This window comes from Syngnathus leptorhynchus, chromosome 19, assembly GCF_054491065.1.
Source record: "Syngnathus leptorhynchus isolate UIUO chromosome 19, UIUO_Slep, whole genome shotgun sequence".
NCBI classification, from domain to species: Eukaryota; Metazoa; Chordata; class Actinopteri; order Syngnathiformes; family Syngnathidae; genus Syngnathus; species Syngnathus leptorhynchus.
Window position 1 is genome coordinate 2,166,395 of NC_141213.1, and position 20,720 is coordinate 2,187,114.

At 45.0% G+C, this 20,720-nt stretch overlaps 4 protein-coding genes across 15 annotated transcripts; 2 read left to right on the forward strand and 2 right to left on the reverse strand.

Moving 5' to 3' along the window:
* The first annotated feature begins 1,083 nt into the window (after positions 1-1,083).
* pdss1 (prenyl (decaprenyl) diphosphate synthase, subunit 1) lies at positions 1,084-4,426 on the forward strand. 2 transcript variants are annotated; one of them, XM_085938855.1, is made up of 11 exons: positions 1,084-1,246; positions 1,732-1,802; positions 1,874-1,985; positions 2,079-2,209; positions 2,294-2,435; positions 2,517-2,628; positions 2,723-2,832; positions 2,921-3,001; positions 3,097-3,210; positions 3,282-3,362; positions 3,438-4,426. In XM_085938855.1, exons 1-11 carry the CDS (start codon positions 1,100-1,102, stop codon positions 3,576-3,578), a joined length of 1,242 nt encoding a protein of 413 aa, XP_085794981.1. In that variant the 5' UTR covers positions 1,084-1,099; the 3' UTR covers positions 3,579-4,426. The 2 variants fall into 2 exon arrangements, with proteins under 2 accessions (XP_085794981.1, XP_085794980.1); XM_085938854.1 differs by having other exon boundaries at positions 3,282-4,426.
* Positions 3,995-14,992, reverse strand: abi1a (abl-interactor 1a). 11 transcript variants are annotated; one of them, XM_085938844.1, is made up of 12 exons: positions 14,718-14,992; positions 11,886-12,053; positions 10,437-10,613; positions 9,641-9,655; positions 8,846-8,946; positions 8,594-8,746; positions 7,639-7,742; positions 7,248-7,340; positions 6,525-6,761; positions 6,136-6,225; positions 5,298-5,483; positions 3,995-5,221 (listed from the first exon to the last, which is right to left on the reverse strand). In XM_085938844.1, the coding sequence occupies exons 1-12, from the start codon at positions 14,967-14,969 to the stop codon at positions 5,046-5,048; spliced, it is 1,752 nt and encodes a 583-aa protein (XP_085794970.1). In that variant the 5' UTR covers positions 14,970-14,992; the 3' UTR covers positions 3,995-5,045. The 11 variants fall into 11 exon arrangements, with proteins under 11 accessions (XP_085794970.1, XP_085794969.1, XP_085794972.1 ...); XM_085938843.1 differs by having other exon boundaries at positions 8,846-8,949; XM_085938846.1 differs by lacking the exon at positions 9,641-9,655.
* A 523-nt stretch (positions 14,993-15,515) lies between these two features.
* chmp4c (charged multivesicular body protein 4C) lies at positions 15,516-17,878 on the reverse strand. The gene is made up of 5 exons (XM_085939693.1): positions 17,460-17,878; positions 16,745-16,922; positions 16,551-16,659; positions 16,321-16,456; positions 15,516-15,928 (listed from the first exon to the last, which is right to left on the reverse strand). Exons 1-5 carry the CDS (start codon positions 17,689-17,691, stop codon positions 15,867-15,869), a joined length of 717 nt encoding a protein of 238 aa, XP_085795819.1. The 5' UTR covers positions 17,692-17,878; the 3' UTR covers positions 15,516-15,866.
* On the forward strand, positions 17,396-20,657 carry zfand1 (zinc finger, AN1-type domain 1). Its single transcript, XM_085939690.1, has 9 exons — positions 17,396-18,365; positions 18,589-18,631; positions 18,755-18,794; positions 18,874-19,001; positions 19,095-19,186; positions 19,706-19,824; positions 19,900-20,055; positions 20,123-20,344; positions 20,525-20,657. The coding sequence occupies exons 1-8, from the start codon at positions 18,272-18,274 to the stop codon at positions 20,297-20,299; spliced, it is 849 nt and encodes a 282-aa protein (XP_085795816.1). The 5' UTR covers positions 17,396-18,271; the 3' UTR covers positions 20,300-20,344; positions 20,525-20,657.
* Positions 20,658-20,720: the final 63 nt, after the last annotated feature.

The window sequence follows — 20,720 nt, forward strand, 5'->3', positions numbered from 1 at the left end:
AATTTAAATGAAAGTGAAAAGTGCCACACCCAAACAACCCCCCACTTTCTGATTGGCTGGTCGATCTGTGACGTCACACGGACACAGGTGTACCTAATCACTTCATTAGGGAAAAAGTTTAAGTGAAAGTGAAAAGTGCCACACCCGCCCTCACCCCCACTTTCTGATTGGCTGGTTAATCTGTGACGTCACTCGGACACTCTATTAGGTACACCGCCATTTTCAGGTGTACCTAATCACAGGCCACTTCATTAGGGAAAAATCATGGTCAAAATTTAAATGAAAGTGAAAAGTGCCACACCCAAACAACCCCCCACTTTCTGATTGGCTGGTCGATCTGTGACGTCACTTGGACACTCCATTAAGTACACCGCCATTTTCAGGTGTACCTAATAACAGGCCACGTCATTACTCACTCGAAAGCCCAAATGGTAACAACCTGAAGAGCTAGCTGCTCGCTAAAGCGGAAGTGTACGGTAGCCGAGAAAGCTCAATTCAAATCACATAAAAGCGCCTCTTAGGAAACTTGCACAAAAGACACTCACTCCACTCCACTCGTTCTTTTGAACGAATCGTTCACTCACGAGCCAACACTATTCCACACCCACTGTGGAAATTATCATGGTAGTCTACCAATATAGTATATTTAAAAGAGTATATACAGGTATATATTATAAAATGAAACATAATTGATATATTGGTGGTCTTAAAAAGGAGGCACTAATACATTATATCCTGCCGCCTCAGAATTGGCTCACAATGGGCGCGCTAGTAGAGTTAGCAGGCTTGTCGAAAGGCAGTCAGTTAGCCATGCTACTATGCTAGCGCCACGGCATTTATGTACGTCATTGTCATCGCCATATTTGATGAGGCAAAGTGGAGCGATTGAATAGGACGCCCCAGTAATTTACCAATTGGGAAAAAATATACAGTAAATCAAAGATTTTTATCTTGGGATAAAAATCTATCAATTTCAGATTCACAGCAAGGAGACATCTTTATTTTTTTATTTTTTTTATATGTTACGTACACACGACGTCTATGTCATCTTCCGCTTCCGAGTCGCATGCGTGCACCCATTGCAGAACCTCGGTCAAAGATGGCGGGTCCACTGTGGCGGCGATGCCAGAGGTGGATCGTCGGTCGTGTCGCTGCGAATTTACGAGAAGCACAGTGGCACTTCTCCAGGCTCGGACCCGCGTCCGAGGCTGCTGTGTCAGCAGGGAACTCGTGGCGAAATGACGAGGTGAGTTTGCCGCGATTGTGGGCGCTGTCAGAGAGGGGAAGGAAGGTCATTTGTAGTTACACAATTGTAATAACAGAATAGTTTTGACTTATATGGGGTATTTGAGAACTAAAGTCCTGTTTATATCCTTTAAACATTCTTCATTATAGTTTAAATTTTCTGGTCAGAAGTTGTACTTGACATACTACGTTCATTATACCTTCATTCATTGTCATTTATGTGTAAAAAAAAAAAAAAAGGTTCTAAATTGTCACATGCGTAATGCTGAGCGATATTAATAGAATCAAATAGACTTAACGCATTTCTTGTAAATATTCTGCACATTATTTATTTTATGACTTTCAACAATTTTACTGGGGGATGTTTGACCTTCCTGAGATCATACATAGGTGTGTTCATGTGGCTGCCTGCTGACGTTGCAATAAAAAAAAAAAAATCTATTTTATTATGGGATGAGATGCCTGATTATTTTTGCCCCCTTTTAGATTCCGCCATCATTACAATTTAACCAGAGAACCCTTCCCAGGTTAACATCCAGTCCGTTATCTCTCACCAGGTGAGACTTGATGATTCTAACGTGATTTAATTTTATTATACTGTATTTCTAAATGTTTCTTTTCCATGCAGACACAGGTATCCAGCATGTTCCTGGAGGAAGATTCACAGTGATGCCAAACCCAAAGACCCCTTCACACTCGCTCAGAAAGACTTGACCAGCTTATACGATGACATCAAAAAGGTAAATATAAATAAAAGGTAAAAATGCACGTAGGCCACTTGATTAGGTCGCCCTGCTCACACTCGCACGTTTTTTTTAAAAATTTTGTCCCAGGAATTATTTGTTTCCAAAGAAGAGCTCAAGTCTTTATGTGATTACTACTTTGACGGAAAGGGCAAAGCCATTCGGCCAATGATTGTCATCCTGATGGCACGTGCCCTCAACATCCATAGCAACCAAGCAGGGTAAAAAAAAAATACACGCACACGTTTAGTAAGCATGATGTGTGATATGATGGTGTGTAATATGTCGTCTGTGGGGTCGTGTAGAGACTTACTCCCGGGTCAGCGCGCCGTGGCCATGATCTCGGAGATGATCCACACGGCCAGCCTAGTGCACGATGACGTCATCGACGGCTCGGACAAGCGGCGGGGGAAGAGGACTATCAATGACCTGTGGGGTGAAAAAAAGGTGCATGTAGAATAGCACTCACTCTGGTCGCCTTCCTGTGGCATGTTTTTTTTTTTTTTTTTGACTGTCATGTCCCCAAAGGCCATCTTGGCGGGCGACTTCATCTTGTCGGCCGCTTCCATGGCCCTGGCTCGCATCGGCAACATCACCGTGGTCAAGGTGTTGGCGCAGGTTATTGAAGACCTTGTCAGAGGTAAAAGTAAAAATTGCTTAAGTGTGTGTATTTTCACTTTTTCAGTATTTACTAAAGCACAGTGGTTGATTTTTTTTTTTTTGTTGTGGCACAGGTGAATTCATGCAGCTGGGCTCCAAAGAAAATGAGAGTGAACGCTTCAAGCACTACTTGGACAAGACATTCAAGAAGACGGCCAGCCTCATCGCCAACAGTTGCAAAGCAGTATGTACGTTCTGTCTGCACGACACCCCCCCCAACATCTCTTCAGCTGTCTCAATGTCATTCCTGTTTTAATCTCATCTCACCGCAGGTGTCCATTTTGGTCAACGCGGACCCTGACGTACACGAGATTGCTTACCAGTATGGAAGGAATGTCGGGATCGCCTTTCAGGTACTATCAGGAAAAACATGAAAATATAGTGCTCAGATATCATTCATTGCTAGCTCAGTTAAAATGAGTGAATGAGTTAAATCATTTGTTTGCAGCTGGTGGATGACGTTTTGGACTTCACGGCAGGCGCCAGCCAGTTGGGAAAACCATCAGCCGCGGACCTCAAATTGGGCTTGGCCACAGGACCCGTTTTGTTCGCTTGTCAGCAGGTCAGCTTCGCCACAACTCGACCAAATATTTTTTTTTATAGTATAAATGAAACGATCATTCAATTTGTCAGTTCCCGGAGCTGCACGCTATGATCATGAGACGCTTCAGCTCCAAAGGGGATGTTGACCGAGCCTGGCAGTACGTTGTCCAGGTACCCCCAAATTGTCCATATTTTATTATCCTTACTATAATTGCTTCAATCAAGTGTCTTCAATTGTGTGAGCAGAGTGACGGAGTGCAGCAGACCAACTTCCTGGCGCGCCGTTACTGCCAGGAGGCCATCCGACACATCAGCCGGTTGCGCCCGTCGGCCGAGAGGGACGCCCTCATCGCGCTCACTCACACGGTGCTCGCCAGGGACAAGTAAGGCGCAACCGGAGGGGCTTCGCCTCAGGCAGCTAGCCGTGCCCCTTCCTCTCCATCATTCAAGATCTGCCATCAATAACCTCTCTTTCTACCTCGACACAAAGAGCGAGTCACGTTTGACAGCCGTGCAGGCCGTTTATTAGATACCCTCATATACAGTGTAACTCGATGGTTATTTAAATACTCCGCATGGTATCAGTGAAGCACTGAGCTAAATATATTGCTACATCATGTACTGTACTGTAAACGCAAATGTGTGTGTACTGTGGAGTCATTACCGCTTGGGCTCCGTCCGCACTTGAAATCTTACCGAAGTGTCCAATCACGGCCTTAACATCTGCAACCACTGATCAATAAACATTTTTTTTTTATTTTATTGCAAAACTTACCATGTGTGTTGATGAATCCTCATGTGTGTTTGTTGTCATACATAGAACTGTTTATTATAAAAGGCTGTACATTAATTTTTAAATCAACATATTTTACACAAATGAAGAGCAGAGTTGACTTGAAGCCAAATTTTCTGGTTGGATGCACACAAAAAAAAATATGAAGGAACAAATGAAAACAAGACCTGGTCTGAACTCAACGCAAACAACTGAATGAAAATTGGTAGGACTCAACGTGGCTGCTTGTCAAGAGCAAAGAAAAAGTTGGTCTTTACATTTTTTTTAACTTCTAACTAACATTATGCTAAATTTACTTTGCATGGCCACCACTGAAGAAAAGATGAGGTTATGCTTATCAATTCATCTAAACATTGTCTGCGTCACGCTTCGATGCGAAACATTTCCTGTCGTCAAATATGCTGCATGACAAAACCAAACCAAAGGCGAACCGGTACTAACATTCCAGAGAATATTTTTTTTTTTTTGCATTAAAGGATGCTAATGTGTGAACGCAGCAAATGTGTTTAATTTTTGAGGCCTGCTGGAAATCTGCATTTTTTTTTAAGTTCAGTGATTCAACAGAAATACAAATTATAAAAAAGGTGAATAAATTTACAACATAATGGCAATAGCAATAAACTGAAGTTAATATCGTGAAGGTTGGCATGCTTTTTTTTTTTCTAAATGGTTCTTCTCTCAGGGAGGAAGTATTGAGTTAACTCAATTTACAGCATAGAGAGAACCCCGCTGACTGATTCTTTTTTTTTTTTTTTTTACACATTTCCATCAAAGCTACTTGTTGGAGCAGCCGGCCATCTTTGCACATCCTTCAATTGTTGTTGTCTGTCCACCCACGTAGAAAAGCCCCCAATACAGTGACCCCCCCCAACACTAAATTGCAGCTCATTATTTGTGCAGGCCGAACAGTCTCAGATTTTAAACCACTTTTTTTTTTTTTTTTTTTGGTGTGGCCCGTGTCTGGTCCTCTCTAGATCGCGGGTGTGTCTGGAACGTATCCCTGGCAAGCGGGGTTTCACCGTAGACTACTTGTACAGTTTTTCATCTAGCTTGATCGCGTTTCAGTCGGCGTAGTGTATGATACTTTCCACATAGTTGCCGGGGAAGAGGCCGGTGACTCCGCCGCTGACGCCCTCGTACCAGCCGTCGTCGTTCTTCTTCATCACGTAGATGATGGCGCCCTCCATGAAGGACAGCTCGTCATCTTTATCCTTGCTGTAGTCGTAGATGGCCACCACTGCCGGGAGAAGGCGGAGACTCACGTTGAGGACACTTCAGAATAGCAAAATTGAGAGAAATCTCCGACCACCGACCTTTTTCGACGTAGTTCTTGGGTGCCCAATGGGGGTCTCCGTCGGCATAAGGGTCGTTGTAGTGCACCACTGAGGCATCCTCCTCCTCGTAGTCCACCGGGGGAGGGGGTGGCGGCGGGGGGGACTCGTCGAACAAGGCCAGGTCGTCCGGGGGTGGCGGTGGGGGCGGAGTCGGGGTGTCGGAGACTGCAGGGCGAGCGACGCGGCGTCAGTGACATGGGGATTGTGAGGTCAAGGGGTCAGTGGCATGACGATGCACATGCACGACTTACATGCAAATTTGAAGAAAAGTATTTTTTTCTTTTGACCAAGGGAGGGGGGAAAAAAAAAAGCCACACCAATGTGGGACATGCGTGTCTTTCATTCGACGGAACGCTACGTTGAGACCATTACTACTAATCATGCAGCTACCATGCAAGGATGACATTTGGTTGGGAACTTGTTGAAGGAATAGTCGTGGAAGACTATTTTAATTTAGGTTTCTTAGATCAGGATTTAAATAATAAATACATGAATTATGAATAAGAATTTGGTGTTCCTTATGTTCTTGGCCTGTGTACGAGTTGTACTTTTGTTTACACCAGCAGGTGGTGGGTGGCGCATCTTACTTCTTTTTGGCCCAGTCCAGCAAAATAAATTATGTGCTGCTGTAAAAAAAATTAAATTGCAAGCGTGTCGAGTTAGTCACAGAGTTGCAAACAGTGCCGGAGGGAAGCCACATGACATTTGTGAGAGTGGAGCCAAAAAGAGAGCAATGCATGCTGGGAACACAGACGATGATGAGGACGAGATGCTGGGGTGGGTTGGGGAGTCAATCAATGATGGGCTTCACACTTACTGCTCTCCTGCATCCTGGCCACAAAGCCAGTCAGGGGGATCTGTGGCGTCAGCTGGGGCATGGGGGGAGGAGGAGGGGGGGCCACGCACACTTGAGGGACAGCACACACACGCCGGGGAAAAAGAAAGAGATAGACAAAAAAGGAGAGAAAGAAATGAAAAAGAAAGAGCATCAGTCACCCAAAGTGGAAAAGAAATGCCGCCCCACTCGGAGCTGATGCGACAAAGGGTGCATCTCAAATACGTTTGGGGCAGTTCTGGGATTCAAAAGTACAGCCACTAAATTTCACTTGTGTCTTGGCACCGATCTCTTCTTTTTCAGAAAGTCGCTGAGCTAAAATAGAATCACTGCACTAGACTAGACTGTCGTACTATGGGGGAGGGGCTTACTTGAGTTGTGGCTGTAAGCGGGCGTGCCCCCGTTAACATGAGGCTGCTGTTGCTGCATTTGCTGCTGCTGTTGCTGCAAGGAGAACTGCGAGGTGACGGAAGGGGCCCGACGGTAGGTGCCGGTGGCCGACACCATGGAGACGGACGAGTTGGCGGGGTTGTGCCGCGAAATCTGTCGCGAGATGGTGCCGAACTGCGACATCGGGGCGGGGCCCGGGCCAGGCCCGGGGGCCACCGCTGGCGAGGGGCGAGGAAAAATGGCCGGCAGCAAGCGGGAAGGTGAAAAAGATGGTAAAGCAGAGACAGAGAGACCCAAAATAGTTAATAAGCCTGATTAGAATCAGACGTGACCAATCAAAAGAAAGCAGAGCAGGTTCTTAAATGACATTTCAGGAGGGAAATCAAATGTGTCCAGCTTGACCCATTTCCTATTCAGCAAAACGATAACTCTTCTAAGTCATATTTTCATCACTTCAAGTATTTGCAAAGGAAATGCTGTCAACCATGATGAACGTGCTCAGTCAGCGTTGCTTCGTTAGAAAAAGGCAACAAAGAAAACTATTCGACATTTGTTAGCCAACAGACAAAAAGTGGAGTCAACCACCACCATCACCACCACCAGCAAGATTAAGAGAACTGATTTGAAGGTCAGGCTCCAACGGGCTGACCCACCAATACCGTGACCCGTGAATGGCGGCCAGGACGCCCTCCTGAGGGTCTCACCTAAGGGTGGAGGAGGTGGTGGCGGCGGTGGACCGAACCCGCTCGGAGGGGGAGGTGGAGGAGGCACACCCGGAGGGGATGTCATGAATGGGACTGTGGAAAGTTTTTTTTATGTTCACAATTTACTATATGTCATCAAAGTAATAATAATCCGATTCCATCACCTTTTCACTTTCACATTTCAATTGAACAAAAACAGATGATAAGCCCCTTGGGTCTTTTTTTTTTTTTTTATTGCTTGCTTTGTGGTGGACTGTTTCAACGGCGAACCCGAAGCGTAAATTCCGAGCATATATTAGAGCAATAGGTGCATATTCATGTGTGAATGAACTGGAAGACCTTTATAAATCTGTACGCCACGTAAAGCACAATGAAAAGACAAAAACCTCACCTGGTCCCAAGTTGGGAATGGAGGGTGTAGGTACTGCGATGGGAATGCCGATGCCACTGCTGCTGCCGCTGTTCTCCCGGCTGCTGCTGCCCCCGCTGCTGCCGCTGAGGCACCACACAAACACAAGCTCCATCAATGTCAACATTCAATTGTTTGTGTTTATTCTTATGATTTAGAAAGAGGATCAGACTACATTTTGTGACCATTCGAAGGGTTCACAAATTCTCAAGTTTTCAAATCGAATCTGCCGGCTGTCCTTGTGTGAACAACAAAATTCCACATTCATTCGATCAATGGGAGCGAGGGCGACATGAAAGTGCCACATCTGAGTTTGACCCCGGGGTTGATCTGCCTTGATCTTCCTCTGCGTTCTCCTTCCTCTTTCATCCCACTTTAAACGATACCCCCGCCTCCCCGGGGCATCCCTCGACCTGCTTGTCAACTAACATGTCCCTGAAGCCCTTCAAGCACCTTCCATCCCAGTGAGCCAGCGCCCACACTTGCTATGGCCCCTCCCCTTCCCACTCACCCCCCTCCCAGATTCATGTCAGTGGAGCCCCGGGGCGCTTGTGGCACAAACAGCAGGGGGGGGTTGCCCACCGCAGGCTGCACAATAAAAGTGCCAAGCCTCATTTTTTTTTGGAAGGCCAATTTGATCTGGCTCCTTCGCTCGGCTCGTTTACGAGCGTCCCCCAGCCTCCTCATTTGTTGCAAAAAGAGCAAAAGAAACATAAAATATTAACGGGCGTCAAAGCCCGACTGCCGCGCTTCTTCGCTAACGAGCCCTCGCTTCAAACGAGATGAGTGTTGGGCTCTCAATGGAGGTGCGTGAGCGAGCAACATGCTGTGGGACGAGTGAGAGATGTTTCACTTCGGGGCACCGAAGCACTACTTTTCTATGTGGCAGCTGTTTTTCGTATGTGTCAGGAAGGAGGGGGGCGGGGCTAGACACTACCTGTGTGTGCGCTGCCTCTGGTTGAGCGAGGCTGTGCGTCCCGGGCTGTGCTGCGCGGCGTGCTGGTTGCCCAGGCGGGCCGGGCTGGTCATATAATCGTTGGGCACCGTCGGGGGCTTCACTGGCTCCAAAGTTTTGTAGGATGCGTTGCGCCTGTAGAAGCGCCCAAAAAGGAGGACAAATGTGAGTGGTGAACACCGATCCTAATGAAAGCAGCAAATGTGATCCACAGCGACTAACGAAACGTCTTACCCGAGCGTCCCGCGCCCCGACATGGGCGGGCTGGGTGGTTTCTGCGTAGGCGGGTTGGTCCGCGATAAGGTTCCCGCTCGGATTGACTGATTGTTTCCGTGCTGCTGCGGTCGGGAGGAAGGAAGGAAGACAGAAAAAGGGGAAAAGGCGTTTTAGAGAAGGCGACTTGCTGCTGCTCCATTTTGGGTGACGCCTGCACTTGTTTACAAACGTGAAGGTTGCGTCTGATGTGTGAATGAAGTGTGTCGGAAAATGACCTCTGCCAAGGAAGTTGTTTTTTGTAATGAGTTTCTTCTCTGGATTAAGCATCAAAAATAAAACTTCATTTACAGAATCAGACAATTTTTTTAAATGTTATAATCAATTTGTTCAATTGACATCTGCCATGTCTTTTTCAATACTAATCTTAAAGACTGTGCAACTGTTGAATAATGAACCGCCATTGGCAATATTTGACGAATTGTGGACTTTGTATGCAAGGGAGTAAAATGAGTTCGTCTGGCCTCGGCGGAGGTCATCTTTGCTATTGTGGTTGTGTTCTACTCTTGAGTGCAATGTGGGGGGAGCTGAGGGAAAGAAAATCTCAACTACTTATCTAACGATGACAACAACACACAACGTGAATGACAACATAGATACATAGGGATGCGGGGTTAAGGGGGGTGCATCTTGTCATTAAGGGAATAATTAAGGGATTAATAGGGAAATAAGACAGAAATTGTCCTATTGTGCAGTATTTTCCATGTGAAAAATACATGACAGCAAAATGGGTCACGTGTAGGACAGAAGACTTACCTTGGCTTTCATCCACTTAGTGTGGGCAAGTGGTGAGGGGGTTGGAGTGGGGGGGGGCGTAGTGGAAAACAGACAGAAAGAGGGCATGTCAAAACGGCCACAACGCAGTGAGGTCACAAAGAGACAGCAGAGAGAGAGAGAGTGAACGAAGCAGTCATCCATGATGCAACATTTGCGTTTAGCCTTTCGCATGTCAGGGCCTTCGCTTTGCGGCCAAGGTGAGACGCCAACTTCAAGTTTGGGGAGGGGGAAAACGCAGTCAGCACGCTGGCCAGGTTAGCAGCGCTGGATCGCATTCGCTTCACAAATGTAGGTCACGCTCGCAAATGGCAAGACGCCCGCGCCCCTCCCTTATCTTTGCTTCCTTTCGCTGTGTGGGAACACTTGAATTATGACCTACTTAAAAAAAAATACAAAATTAAGAAGCCTTTTGGGAGTGACGTCATCATGACCAGGTTGACCTCCACATTCAAGCTTCATGGGCAGCCGTCAAGTGAAGATGTCATTTCCCAAAATGCTGCCATCACTTTCCTGAATTTCAAATGTAATTACCAGCAAATTCTCCCACGGAAAAAAAAAAAAGCTTTTAGAGAGAAAGAAAAAACGTAATCACGGAGACCGTTTGGTTGTCGTCTGAGCTTTCCGTTTTCTCCCAAAGGCCTGACAAAAGACGTTCTCTCTCTGAGAGCAGCATGATGTTATGTCATCTCCTCTTTTTTTTCCCTCTTGAGATTTTATTTTCAGGACATTATCGGCCAGTCTTTGAGAAGATAGTGACGAGCTCTCTCTCTCTTACCTTGACTCCGTGTCCGACGTCGTCCAGCACGGCGTAGTCGATGGGCTTCCTAATGTAGCGCACGGGGCGTTCCATGTTGGCTGGCGCGATGATCTTGTGGGTCCTCGCCGTGTTCTTGTTGGTCGTCAGGATGCCGATCTCCCGTCGCGCCACCTTCTCTTTGTGGATGTCCACTGTCTGGGGATGACATCATAACAAGCGGGTGAGGGTGGTTGCTGAACAGAAGCTAATGCTAACGCTTCTTGTAGTTCAACAATGACTTTTGAGGGGCTCGTCGAAGGAGAAGCTCGTTCATCTTCTGCTTTTTTTTTGCAACATCCGGTGACTGACTCACTTGTTCCTTCCCCGTCATTCATGTAGCGAGACGCGCACATGCGCAAATGGCTCATGTTTGTTCTTGCCAACAAAAGCTCTGGGGGATTTTTTTGGGGAGTGCGATCCAGACAAAACCAGACAAAAGGAGTGACATGCCATCGGTTTCTTTAGCAGTCCTTGCTGTGCTAACAGTGACTCACAAAGACATGCGAACTTGTGTGGCCTCCGCCAAGTTGACGTTTACGACTTAAATAGAAGGTGACTCAGTTTTAGGAAGTCAAAGCTGCTCAAAACAAGACGACTACTTTTCTATTTTATGTCGTGTCTGAACAGCGTGGGAATGTCATTGGCATAGAAGCCGCGTGAGGGACACATGCGGTCGGTCGGTGGCGGTGTCAGAGGTCGTCAGTGTGAGGCGTCGGCTTCCGCTGCGCACACAAAGCTCTCCCTGTTGGCAGCCTCTTAACAGCCACTTCACACGCTGCACAAGGTGGAAGAGGAGCTTCTCCCCCCCCCCCCCCTCCCCTCCAACAGATCCTTCTCTTGGTCTTCTTCCACGATCACTACTGCAGCTTACGGAACAACATTTCCCTACAGCCCACTTTTTTCTTCCTAAAACGCTGTTAACGATTGAACCGATCTTTATTTGTGCTTCATATTCCTCTCCCAGCCTGACCCAGGGTGTTGCCATGGTAACAAAAAAAAAGTCCCACGACCTTGGTGTTGGCCTGACATCTATTCGCTGAGATAAAAGTGTACAAATGTGCTTTTTGTCTTTAGGTCTTTGGCCTGCTAAGTTCCTCCTTTCACTGCACTCTTGCCCAGGTACCAATGGGGGTTTCCGCCGTCCGCGTGATGCCATAGAGAAAAGATCTTTGGGTCGCGGCTCTTCGCTTGACTTATCTGAGCTCTTAATTCCTTCATCTGTATTAGCTCCACATGCACGAGGCCTACCGGGGACTTGACGCGGCAGAAGAGAGAAAGCTTCCGAGAGGTTTGCGGTCTACCTTCGTTTTGGTGGGACTTTGATGTGGCTCAAAGTAGGACCCCGACAATGGCGGTGGTAGGAACGACCCAGATTCAAAATTCAACAAGTGAGAGCGACCGCCCGTGGGCGTGTGCGTTTGTTATGACCTGCGAGATGTGGTTGATGGAGGACTCCATGCGCCGCAGCTGCGAGGCCTGGATGTCCAGCAGCTGCAGTACGTTGTTGGCTAAGGCATTGATCTGGTAGGCCACGCTGGCCAGCGACTGCGTGGTGTAGGCTTTGGTCTCCTCCAGAGCTTTCCTCTTGTCCTGGGCCTGTAGGGGGGGGGGGGGGGGGGCACACAAAAGACAAAAACGTAAATTCAAGTGCTGGCCTACATTTCACACTCAATGTTTATTCTCCTCCTGCTACATTTACACTTCCTCCCCCGGGATCCAAATTGTCCGAGAGTCTCCACCCAGATGACTGAGCAGGAAGCGGACTTCTTGATGCGGTGACATCAGTCGGAACTCAGATACAAACTACAAGCTGCACAATTGCTTTCTCAAACGGGGCAAGCGTATTGAAATGTAACATTTTCGGCACGCCAGCCGGCATGCGGACAGACATGTTGGAACGTCTGAGGCCACAAGTCAACGCAATTGATTCCACTCTGACACACTCGTCTTCCCACACATCCAGAGAGAGCCCGGCTACAACAAAATCTCCGGAATGCTTGGAATGCAGCAGAAGTCGTTGAAGTGCTCTTGGGGTGTTGGGCCGTCAGGGCGGGCGCTGCCAGAAAATAAACATTCAGGAATAGAAGGAGCAGGATTTGTTGTTGTTGTTCAAACGCAACGGCTTTTAACAAATGGCGTGGAAAGCGGCACGATGAGGGGAGGGGGGGGGCGGGGGAGCGTTTGCAGATCTCTCGAGGCTCTCGGCCGCCGGCAGCATATCCGCCGCTGATTGTTGCCGACTGTAATCTGGGCACGGGCAGCTGTTGATCTCGGATTGATGTAAACGTCTGAAATCCGGAAGCTCATTAGGAATAGCAATGACGCGCGTTCGCTTTGACTCGCAAAGCCTTCTGCTTTGCCGCCTGGCATGGACGGACACTCATCTCTGGGATATCCCAATAAATATTTCTGCATTTCTTCTTAAGGTCATCTGGTTTCTCCGTGTTGCAACTTGCTGATGTTGACCCCGTGACTCCAACCTCGTTTCCCGTTTGGGGCCTCACACAATTGTCAGGCGTCGTCTTAATCTCATGATGTCAAAGGTTCAGTGAAGTTCAGTTAAAAAAAAAAAAAAAATTAATTTCACCCCTATAATCTCCAATGTGGTTGCAAACGTATTCATTGCGACAACCCTTTTACGCATTCGAACTAGGATGCAAGAAGGAAAATAAATGTATAAAACTGTTGAGCTACTATGCTTGTTGTGTGACGTGTGGGACTAACCATAAGGCCCCTCGTGTGGGTGTCTATGCCAAATCCACAATGACGCGAACGTGCACACACGCAGACAAGCCTCAACTTGAAGCGACTTGTCACTGCAACCCTTCACAAAAAGCCTAGCTTCCTTCCTTCCTCCTCCTCAACAGTCTCGAAATGTCACTAACGGCGTTCAAAGAAGACGGTGAAAAGCGAGCAGTAAAGGGACTTGGCGGCAATGATGGCGTACTCGCCGTCTTTGGCGTATGACTTGCATTTCCTCAGGAAGTGTCCTCATAATTGAGCCAGCATAACCACGTGTTAATCGCCGGCTTTTGTCCTCGAGGGCTTTCCTGTTTGTTCACATTCAGGAGATAAAAAAAAAAAAAAGGACTACGACTGTGTGTCAAGTGTCACATATGACATTTTGGGATTTCGAAACATCACCCTTAAAGCTTATTTTGGCGACTAGTTTTTAGCAGCATCATTGGTAGGGGAAAAAACCCAAAAACAATACTTCCTATGAGGACATGTTATCCCGCAAAGACGTCAAAGCGGACCATTAGACACTTTAGCTCCATTTGAAGCTGGTGTACGAGGGCTATAATTGGCATCAATGTTCCTCACAGCGGTGCCTCCAGGCTGCCAAATCGTACAGCCATAAGGCCGAGGAAGAAAACTAAATTACAGGGAATCCTGGCGTGGTAGTGCGGCTGGAGCAGACACACCCTCCTCCCTGACTGACAGAGTACCTCTTCGTCCTTTTTCCTGCTGTTACTTTATCACTCAACAAAGCTGTCACATTTTTAAAGACAAAACCCCCAGTGTCACTCATGAGCCAAATGGTCCTACAAGCAACATGATGGGCCATCAGAGACAAAAGCTATCGAGAACTTGGTTTAAGGAAAGGGGAGAAGACAAAAAAAGAATCAATAGCTCCAAGCATTATTGACCTGACTACACATTCCTCAAGCCTGGAGATTTACTGTCTCTCCATGAAACACTGCATTCCACACGCATGTGTCTCATCATAAACGAGCTAATGGACTGGAGGTAATGCAGCAACATCAACACAAGTGTGACAGCGGAGTTTACTTGTGGCCACTGAACGCTCCACTGCAACAAGCACTGTTTTTGAGGTACAAAAGAGGTGGTTTGAAAATGCTCCGTGGCTATAATGGTAGCCATAAAAGGTTCTACTGGCGGCGGGGCGTGTAAATGTGGGACTATATGGCTTCTTTTGAGGGCTTTCTCGTGAAATAAAAGCAAGTTTAACAGCTGAGACGCGTTCACTGACCGGCTGTAAAACAGGCCTCCGCGCGTCGGTAATTTTTAACCCACACGGCGTATTTTATTATTCGACGGGGGGAAAGTAGACACACCCTCCGCGTAAACACGTCAAATATCGCCACCGCGGCTCATAATGAGACTCCCCATGAGCAGTTTGCTAAGTTAGCCCCGTCCGCCACTTTCTTTTTCCACATTTCCGGTGCCAACCAGCGTTTGGATCCTCAGTTTTTTCGCCACAAAAGACGGCAGGAGTTAGCTCCGCTTTTAGCTTACCTGCACATAATTGCTTTCACAGTAGTCCGCGACTCGGGTAAGGTTCTGGTAACTCTCGACGAGCGCTCTCTTGCCGGCCGGGATCTCCTCGTCGAGCAACATTTGTAGTTCCGCCATCTTTACATGTCTCCGCTGCGCGTCGTGGTCCCTTCGCCGACTTCCCTGCAAGTGAAGCGCCCACCAGCTCAGCCTCAATCCCGGGTAACAAGAGCAGCCCCTCCCTCGCCTGATATTTGTGTGCGACTCGCCCATTGGTTCTTACAACCGCTGACGAGTGTTCAGCCTGTGTGTGATCAAATGCTGCTTGGGTCATAAATGGTAATACCGATTAATATATATATATTTTTTTTTTAAATTTTAATGACCATAAGGCATAAATAATAATAATAAATGAAAAAAGATACAATCTATAGTGCCTTTAAGCATTTATTTTATTCAAAAAAAAATGACCATGGATAAGGAACTTGTTTTTATAAATGTATATATGAAAATTACCATGTTTCGTTAAACTTTTTTTTAAACGACCATGTATAAACGTTTCAAAGTAAAATCAACTATGTAGTCAGGCTTTTTTTTTTAATAAACTACTGTGGATAGTAGTAAGCATTGAAAAAAATAAAGAATCAACCTGAAGACATTTCTTTTTCTAAAGAACCATCTAAAATACTATTTGTAACTCTGCCACAAGTATCCTTTATGACTCAAATTTGAATGTGATAAAATCTCAATTAAATATACAATTATGTACTGGAAATGAAAAATAACTTGGACTCGTGGATAAATAATTAAAATCAAGTCTTATAGGTAGGTGTTTTTTATTATAGTTGAAAATAAAAGCAAAAAATATTTACAATAGAGCAAAGAGATTATCTACAGCTGTCCAACAAGTAGTGTAGTTTGATGCTCAGTGCTGGAAATCCTTTAGCGTAAGTTACTCTGCGCCAATTTGAATTTAGATAAAATTTTAAAATGAAACAGAAAAAAAGTGACAGGAAGCACAGTAATAATTTCCTTAAGTGTAACATGGCAGCTGCTCAATGAACACACGGGAAAGATGTCCCAACATGGTGGTAATTGCTTCAAACCCACTGAGAAATTTAAAATGCAAGTCTGTCATTGTTTAGTTCCTTCCTCCCCTTAAAAAATAATTTATGATCCCCATGATGCCAGCATGCGCATGTCGTCCTCATCATCAGCCCTTCTTCTGGCCGCTTTAAAAACAAAGACACAGAAATGTAAATTAGATTTTTTTTTTCTGCATTTTTATTTAGAATTTTAGTGAAGAAATGTGGAGGCGGGAATTTTATTTAGTACTTCTTCAAGGAAAAATACGTTAACATATTTGTCAATGAAAAAAATTGAGAAAAACTAATTTTACAAGAAAAAGCTCCTTTTTAATGTAATATCAAAGTAATGTGCTATTGAAAAAAAGAATAGTTCAATTTTTTTAGAATAATTTTGTTGTTTAAGGGGAAAAATAGCTACGGAATGAATTGTACTTGTCCAGAAATAATTTGTACATTTTAAAGAAATAGATTTTTCCAACATATTTTATATATATATATATATTTTTTAAATTTAAAAAGAAGAATATTGTACATACTTGCGCGGTGAGCTACCCGTCCTGATGGAGCCGAGGGCAGTCTGGCGCTGGGCACCGAGGGCAGTCCACCCATGCTCTTCAGGTTCTCGTCCATGTCCTGCTGCTCGAGCTCCTCTAGCTCGGCCAGCAGCTCATCCTAATAGCAATAAATAGTTATCTCACTGTTTTCTATTTTTTTTAAGAAAAAAAAAATACTTAAAATGTATTGGTTGCAAGAGCAAAAAGTATACCTCGTCGAAAGTGTCACCATAAGGTCGGGAGATGGCTTCATTGATCTCACGAGCCACATCTTGCTGTTCGTTGATGTCCTCCATCAGATCGTCAATCTTGTTTAGATCCCTGAGGAAAGACGTTGGAGGTAAACGGGAGTTCTCTGTAGCATGTATTTGTTTTCAGCGCATCTACTCATTGGCGTACTCCTCACATGCTCTCGTGGACCTTCTTCATGGCCTGGGCAGCGTAGCCCATGTTTCTCACCACCTCTGTGTTGGTGTGCGAGTTCTCCAGAGCCTCCCGCTGGAACTCGATGGTAGAAAGCGTGCCGTCGATCTGTGTCAGCTGCTGCTCCAGGCGCTTCTTCCTCTTCAGGGCCTGCAGGGCAGCTAAGAAAATGTTTGTGGGCATTAGCATCACGGCAGACCAACACAATAGATATAGATATGACGACACAAGGAAGCTATTTGAGTCTGGCTGTGATTCAACAGGCAGCGAGGCAAGTTTTTATGAGAGTACAAATCACATAGAAGTTTTAAACGTGGAGGGTTTAAACACGCTTCAGTATTTTTGTCAACATTATAGTTTTGCTGCAGTTAAAAGTGCCAGAACGTCAGTTAATCATTTACTCGATGTGATTCACTTAACATTAATTATTAAATTCATGCATTTTTTCAATTATAACAAACTGATTTGTAAGAACCTGGCGTCACAGTTTTGGCCAAAAAGTGGATATTTGCCCCAAAGTTAGATGCCTCTTGTTTTCTAGGAAGATGCACCTGTAGCTCTTCCTAAAATGGCGGCTGTCATAATACTTCACATCAGGTTTGGACATTTTAAGACGACGCCTAATACACAACGTGACTATCTTGTAAACTAACTTTTTAGACCATTTTTGTTGGTGATGAACAACGAAACATACGTACCTCTCTTGTTTTTTGTGCCGTGCTTTCTGGCTACCATTACTTCCTGCTCTATTCTTTTTTCCAGGTAATCCTGCTTCTTGGTCAACATATCCTCGGTCTCCCGGAGTTTGTGGATGGCCTCCCCGGCAGAGGGTCCCCCCTTGGACCGGTGATGGTGTTTGGACCTACCCCCGGACGACGACGATGAGCCGGAGCTCGAGCTCCCTTTAAAGAATTTCGTGATTTTACTCATTTTAGCTGGGAGTTCCTCCGACGGTGGGTAAAAAGCAGCGCTCGGTGGCGGTATGCGGACGCCGAGCTGTTATGATTGTCAGGTGTTTCCACGGGGTGTGTGAGTAGATGCCGAGCTGTTTTTCCGGCTCGACAACAAGCTATTGTGATCGACGAAACAACTTTTGCCACACCTATCTAGATCCCCATCACCTGCGTGACATCATCGAAACGCTCCCCCCTCCCCCCCATGGCGTAACGGGGGAAACGTTCGACAGAATATTTCGAATTATTTATTCAAATATACTCCTAGCTATTATGGTGCGGTATTCAAATGATGGTTTGTCGATAAATGATCAACTAGAGGAATAATTAAATTACTATTTAACTATAATGCAAAAATGAGCGCCATCGTATTTCACTTCCGGGGTAATTCACAAACAAGATTTATTTATTCGAATATATATTTTAATATATTATTTAATTATTATCAAAACAGTGATTAGTGATTGTCCTTAAGAAAAAAGAGTTTTAAATTGTGACTAAATTGTAAAATTTCCCTTTCGTGTTTTCAGTTGAATTTCAATTCCGGGGTCAGATTCATGTTGACATTCTTGTTGGAGAAGCTTACTGCTAAGTTAATGGCTGAGTTAGACATCGGAAAGCACTGTCAAATAGATTCTTGTCACCAACAAGGTCTGGAACGTCTTCGCTCTTTTGCTCCAACAAAATAACAATTGCTGGGTGACGTTACCATTATCGGTATTTAAAGAAAACACCCGTCATAGCTCAGTAGTGCTAGCATGATTCGGCACTCATCTTAATCACAACTCGACTCATAGATTATCTAAATATACTAAACGCTTTAAATAGTTTTTAATAGTCAACTATGTAATAACTGTTGCTTTCTTTCATTTAGATTTCCTTCCATTTGTTTGTGATTCCTGCAATAGAGTCTACTGGTAAGAAAACCGTAAGGAACGTTATTTCTAATGCACAATAAGAAGTCTTTTTTCTTTCTTAATATTTTCCACCACAAAATGTTTTACATAATGTCGTATATTGCAACTAATTTATCTTTGCAGTCTTGAACACAGAAGCAGAGAGGCTCACTCGTGTTCTCAGGTAAGCAGCACTTAATAGTGTAGGAAAATTCAAAAACTGCTTTTCTATCATGAAAATTCTTGAAATTTTTAACTCTCAGGAGCCCGCAAAAAGAGAACCCCAAACTGCGGGCGGCAGCACAAGTTATCCGTGCTCCGTTGAGGACTGCAAGGGGAAAGAACTCCTTCCTGTTCTCTGTCCGCAGTGTCAGAAACAGTTCTGTTTGGCGTAGGTTTACACTATGAAGCCAGATTTTTACCCCCTGTGTTCAGTTTAGTGATTAAGATTCCGCTACGGCTCTTTTTTTTCCACTGCACGCAGCCATCGTCATCAAGATGATCATAAGTGTGAGAAGCTGGAGGTGCAAAAGCCACGTATGGCAGCCACCAAGGAGCTGGTGCAAAGGATTGTGGGTAAGTTCTTAAAATTAATAATAATGACATTTTTCTGCTGTTCATTTTTTGCCCACATGGGGTCAGTATTGTACAAAGTGTGTGTGTGTTACACACAGTTACAGTGTGTGTTACACAGTTTGCCAACCTAGCAAAGCACATGCAGTTTGCCAACCTAGCATCGCACACATTTGGCAGTAGAAAAGTATTTTCTTTTGTTTATGTATTGAAATAACAATTTTGCATTTGGAAAACAAGGTGCGGAGATCGGCACACTCAATAAACAAGAAGAATACAATTGCCTTGAGTCAATCTTCACTGATTAACAAGAGCTTCATAATAGAAAATTCACACAAATTTAACTAAACGAACATTTTTAAGGAGCAAATTAGTGGGGTTTTTTTTGTCATTTTAAAATGACTCAGGCAATTATGCTATGAGGCTAACGTCTTGATTTGAAGTGTCAGTCAATATCTTTTCAACCAATTCAGTGAAATTGTAATTTGGTTATCTAATAAATTTCCACTCTCGTCCATTTAGAGTCGAAGGACGGTTCTAAAAGCAAAGGTCGTAGAGGGGCAAAGAACAGCGCTACAGCAGCCAAGGTAGCTCTGATGAAACTCAAGCTCCATGCAACAGGAGACAAGAGTTTACCACAGGTACTTTTGAGAACTTAGTTTATGATCGCTGTTGACTAGTTTCCTGATCATATTCTGCTCCACGCTTTCTTTCAGACTGAACGAATCTACTTTCAAGTGTATCTCCCGAAAACCTATCAGGCGGCCAGTCAGCCGATGTTCTTCTGCTCCAAATGGAGCGTGGGGAAGGTGGTGGATTACGCCGCCTCACTCGCTTCCCTCAAGAACAACAATAACGTGCTCGTAGCTCAGGTAACAACACGCCTATTGGCTTAAGTATGTCTTGAGTTACCTTTTTTTTTTTTTTTTATCTCCCCAGAAGTTGCGCCTCTGCCATCCTGAAACGGGGAAGTGTCTCCGTATGGACGACAGCCTGCACACGCTGCTGAGCAGTCCGGAAGACCCTCTGCACAACGGGGGGAACGTGATCCTTGAGTACCTGGACAACGAGAGCACAGGCGTGGAGGATGTTTCAAATTATGTTAAATTCAAATGACTGAATGACGTGATAAAACGCAAGTTTCACAAAGAATGTGTGCAGGTTTGTTGCTCTTGGGTACCTTAGGGGAGTATTGTTTATCAATTAGAAAACAAAACTTTATTAGTCCCACAAATGGAATATTTGCATTGTTTTATCAGCAAGTAAATTTTATAACTTGTTTTTGTGGTCATTTTTTACAATATCTTTATTGTTGTGCTATTTCCTTTTTCTCAAAAACAGGAATGGATACTGTTTACAGAAGAGATTTCTGACCAATCACAAGAACTCGCGGACGAATGACTTACGCCCACGGCCAAATCACAAGGAAATCCTGACCAATTGCGTGCACCTTTGCTTGACTGACACACAACACAGCCAATCGTATTTCAAATGCGACGTCAGTCGGATTTATAGACATGAAAAGGGGGCTTGTCTC

Bases quoted from the DNA above. Each gene is read 5' to 3' on its own strand.
- pdss1 (XM_085938854.1), top strand. From the start codon at position 1,100: ATGGCGGGTCCACTGTGGCGGCGATGCCAGAGGTGGATCGTCGGTCGT. The intron at 2,629-2,722 runs GTAAAAGTAAAA...GTTGTGGCACAG, and splicing joins TATTGAAGACCTTGTCAGAG to GTGAATTCATGCAGCTGGGC. The intron at 3,211-3,281 runs GTCAGCTTCGCC...TCAATTTGTCAG, and splicing joins TTTTGTTCGCTTGTCAGCAG to TTCCCGGAGCTGCACGCTAT.
- abi1a (XM_085938843.1), bottom strand. From the start codon at position 14,969: ATGGGCGAGTCGCACACAAATATCAGGCGAGGGAGGGGCTGCTCTTGT. The intron at 8,747-8,845 runs GTAAGACGTTTC...GCGCTTCTACAG, and splicing joins TCGGGGCGCGGGACGCTCGG to GCGCAACGCATCCTACAAAA. The intron at 5,484-6,135 runs GTAAGTGTGAAG...CTCGCCCTGCAG, and splicing joins GGCCAGGATGCAGGAGAGCA to TCTCCGACACCCCGACTCCG.
- chmp4c (XM_085939693.1), bottom strand. From the start codon at position 17,691: ATGAGTAAAATCACGAAATTCTTTAAAGGGAGCTCGAGCTCCGGCTCA. The intron at 16,457-16,550 runs GTATACTTTTTG...TATTGCTATTAG, and splicing joins ATGGTGACACTTTCGACGAG to GATGAGCTGCTGGCCGAGCT. The intron at 15,929-16,320 runs GTATGTACAATA...TTGTTTTTAAAG, and splicing joins ACGGGTAGCTCACCGCGCAA to CGGCCAGAAGAAGGGCTGAT.
- zfand1 (XM_085939690.1), top strand. From the start codon at position 18,272: ATGTTGACATTCTTGTTGGAGAAGCTTACTGCTAAGTTAATGGCTGAG. The intron at 19,825-19,899 runs GTACTTTTGAGA...GCTTTCTTTCAG, and splicing joins GAGACAAGAGTTTACCACAG to ACTGAACGAATCTACTTTCA. The intron at 20,056-20,122 runs GTAACAACACGC...TTATCTCCCCAG, and splicing joins ATAACGTGCTCGTAGCTCAG to AAGTTGCGCCTCTGCCATCC.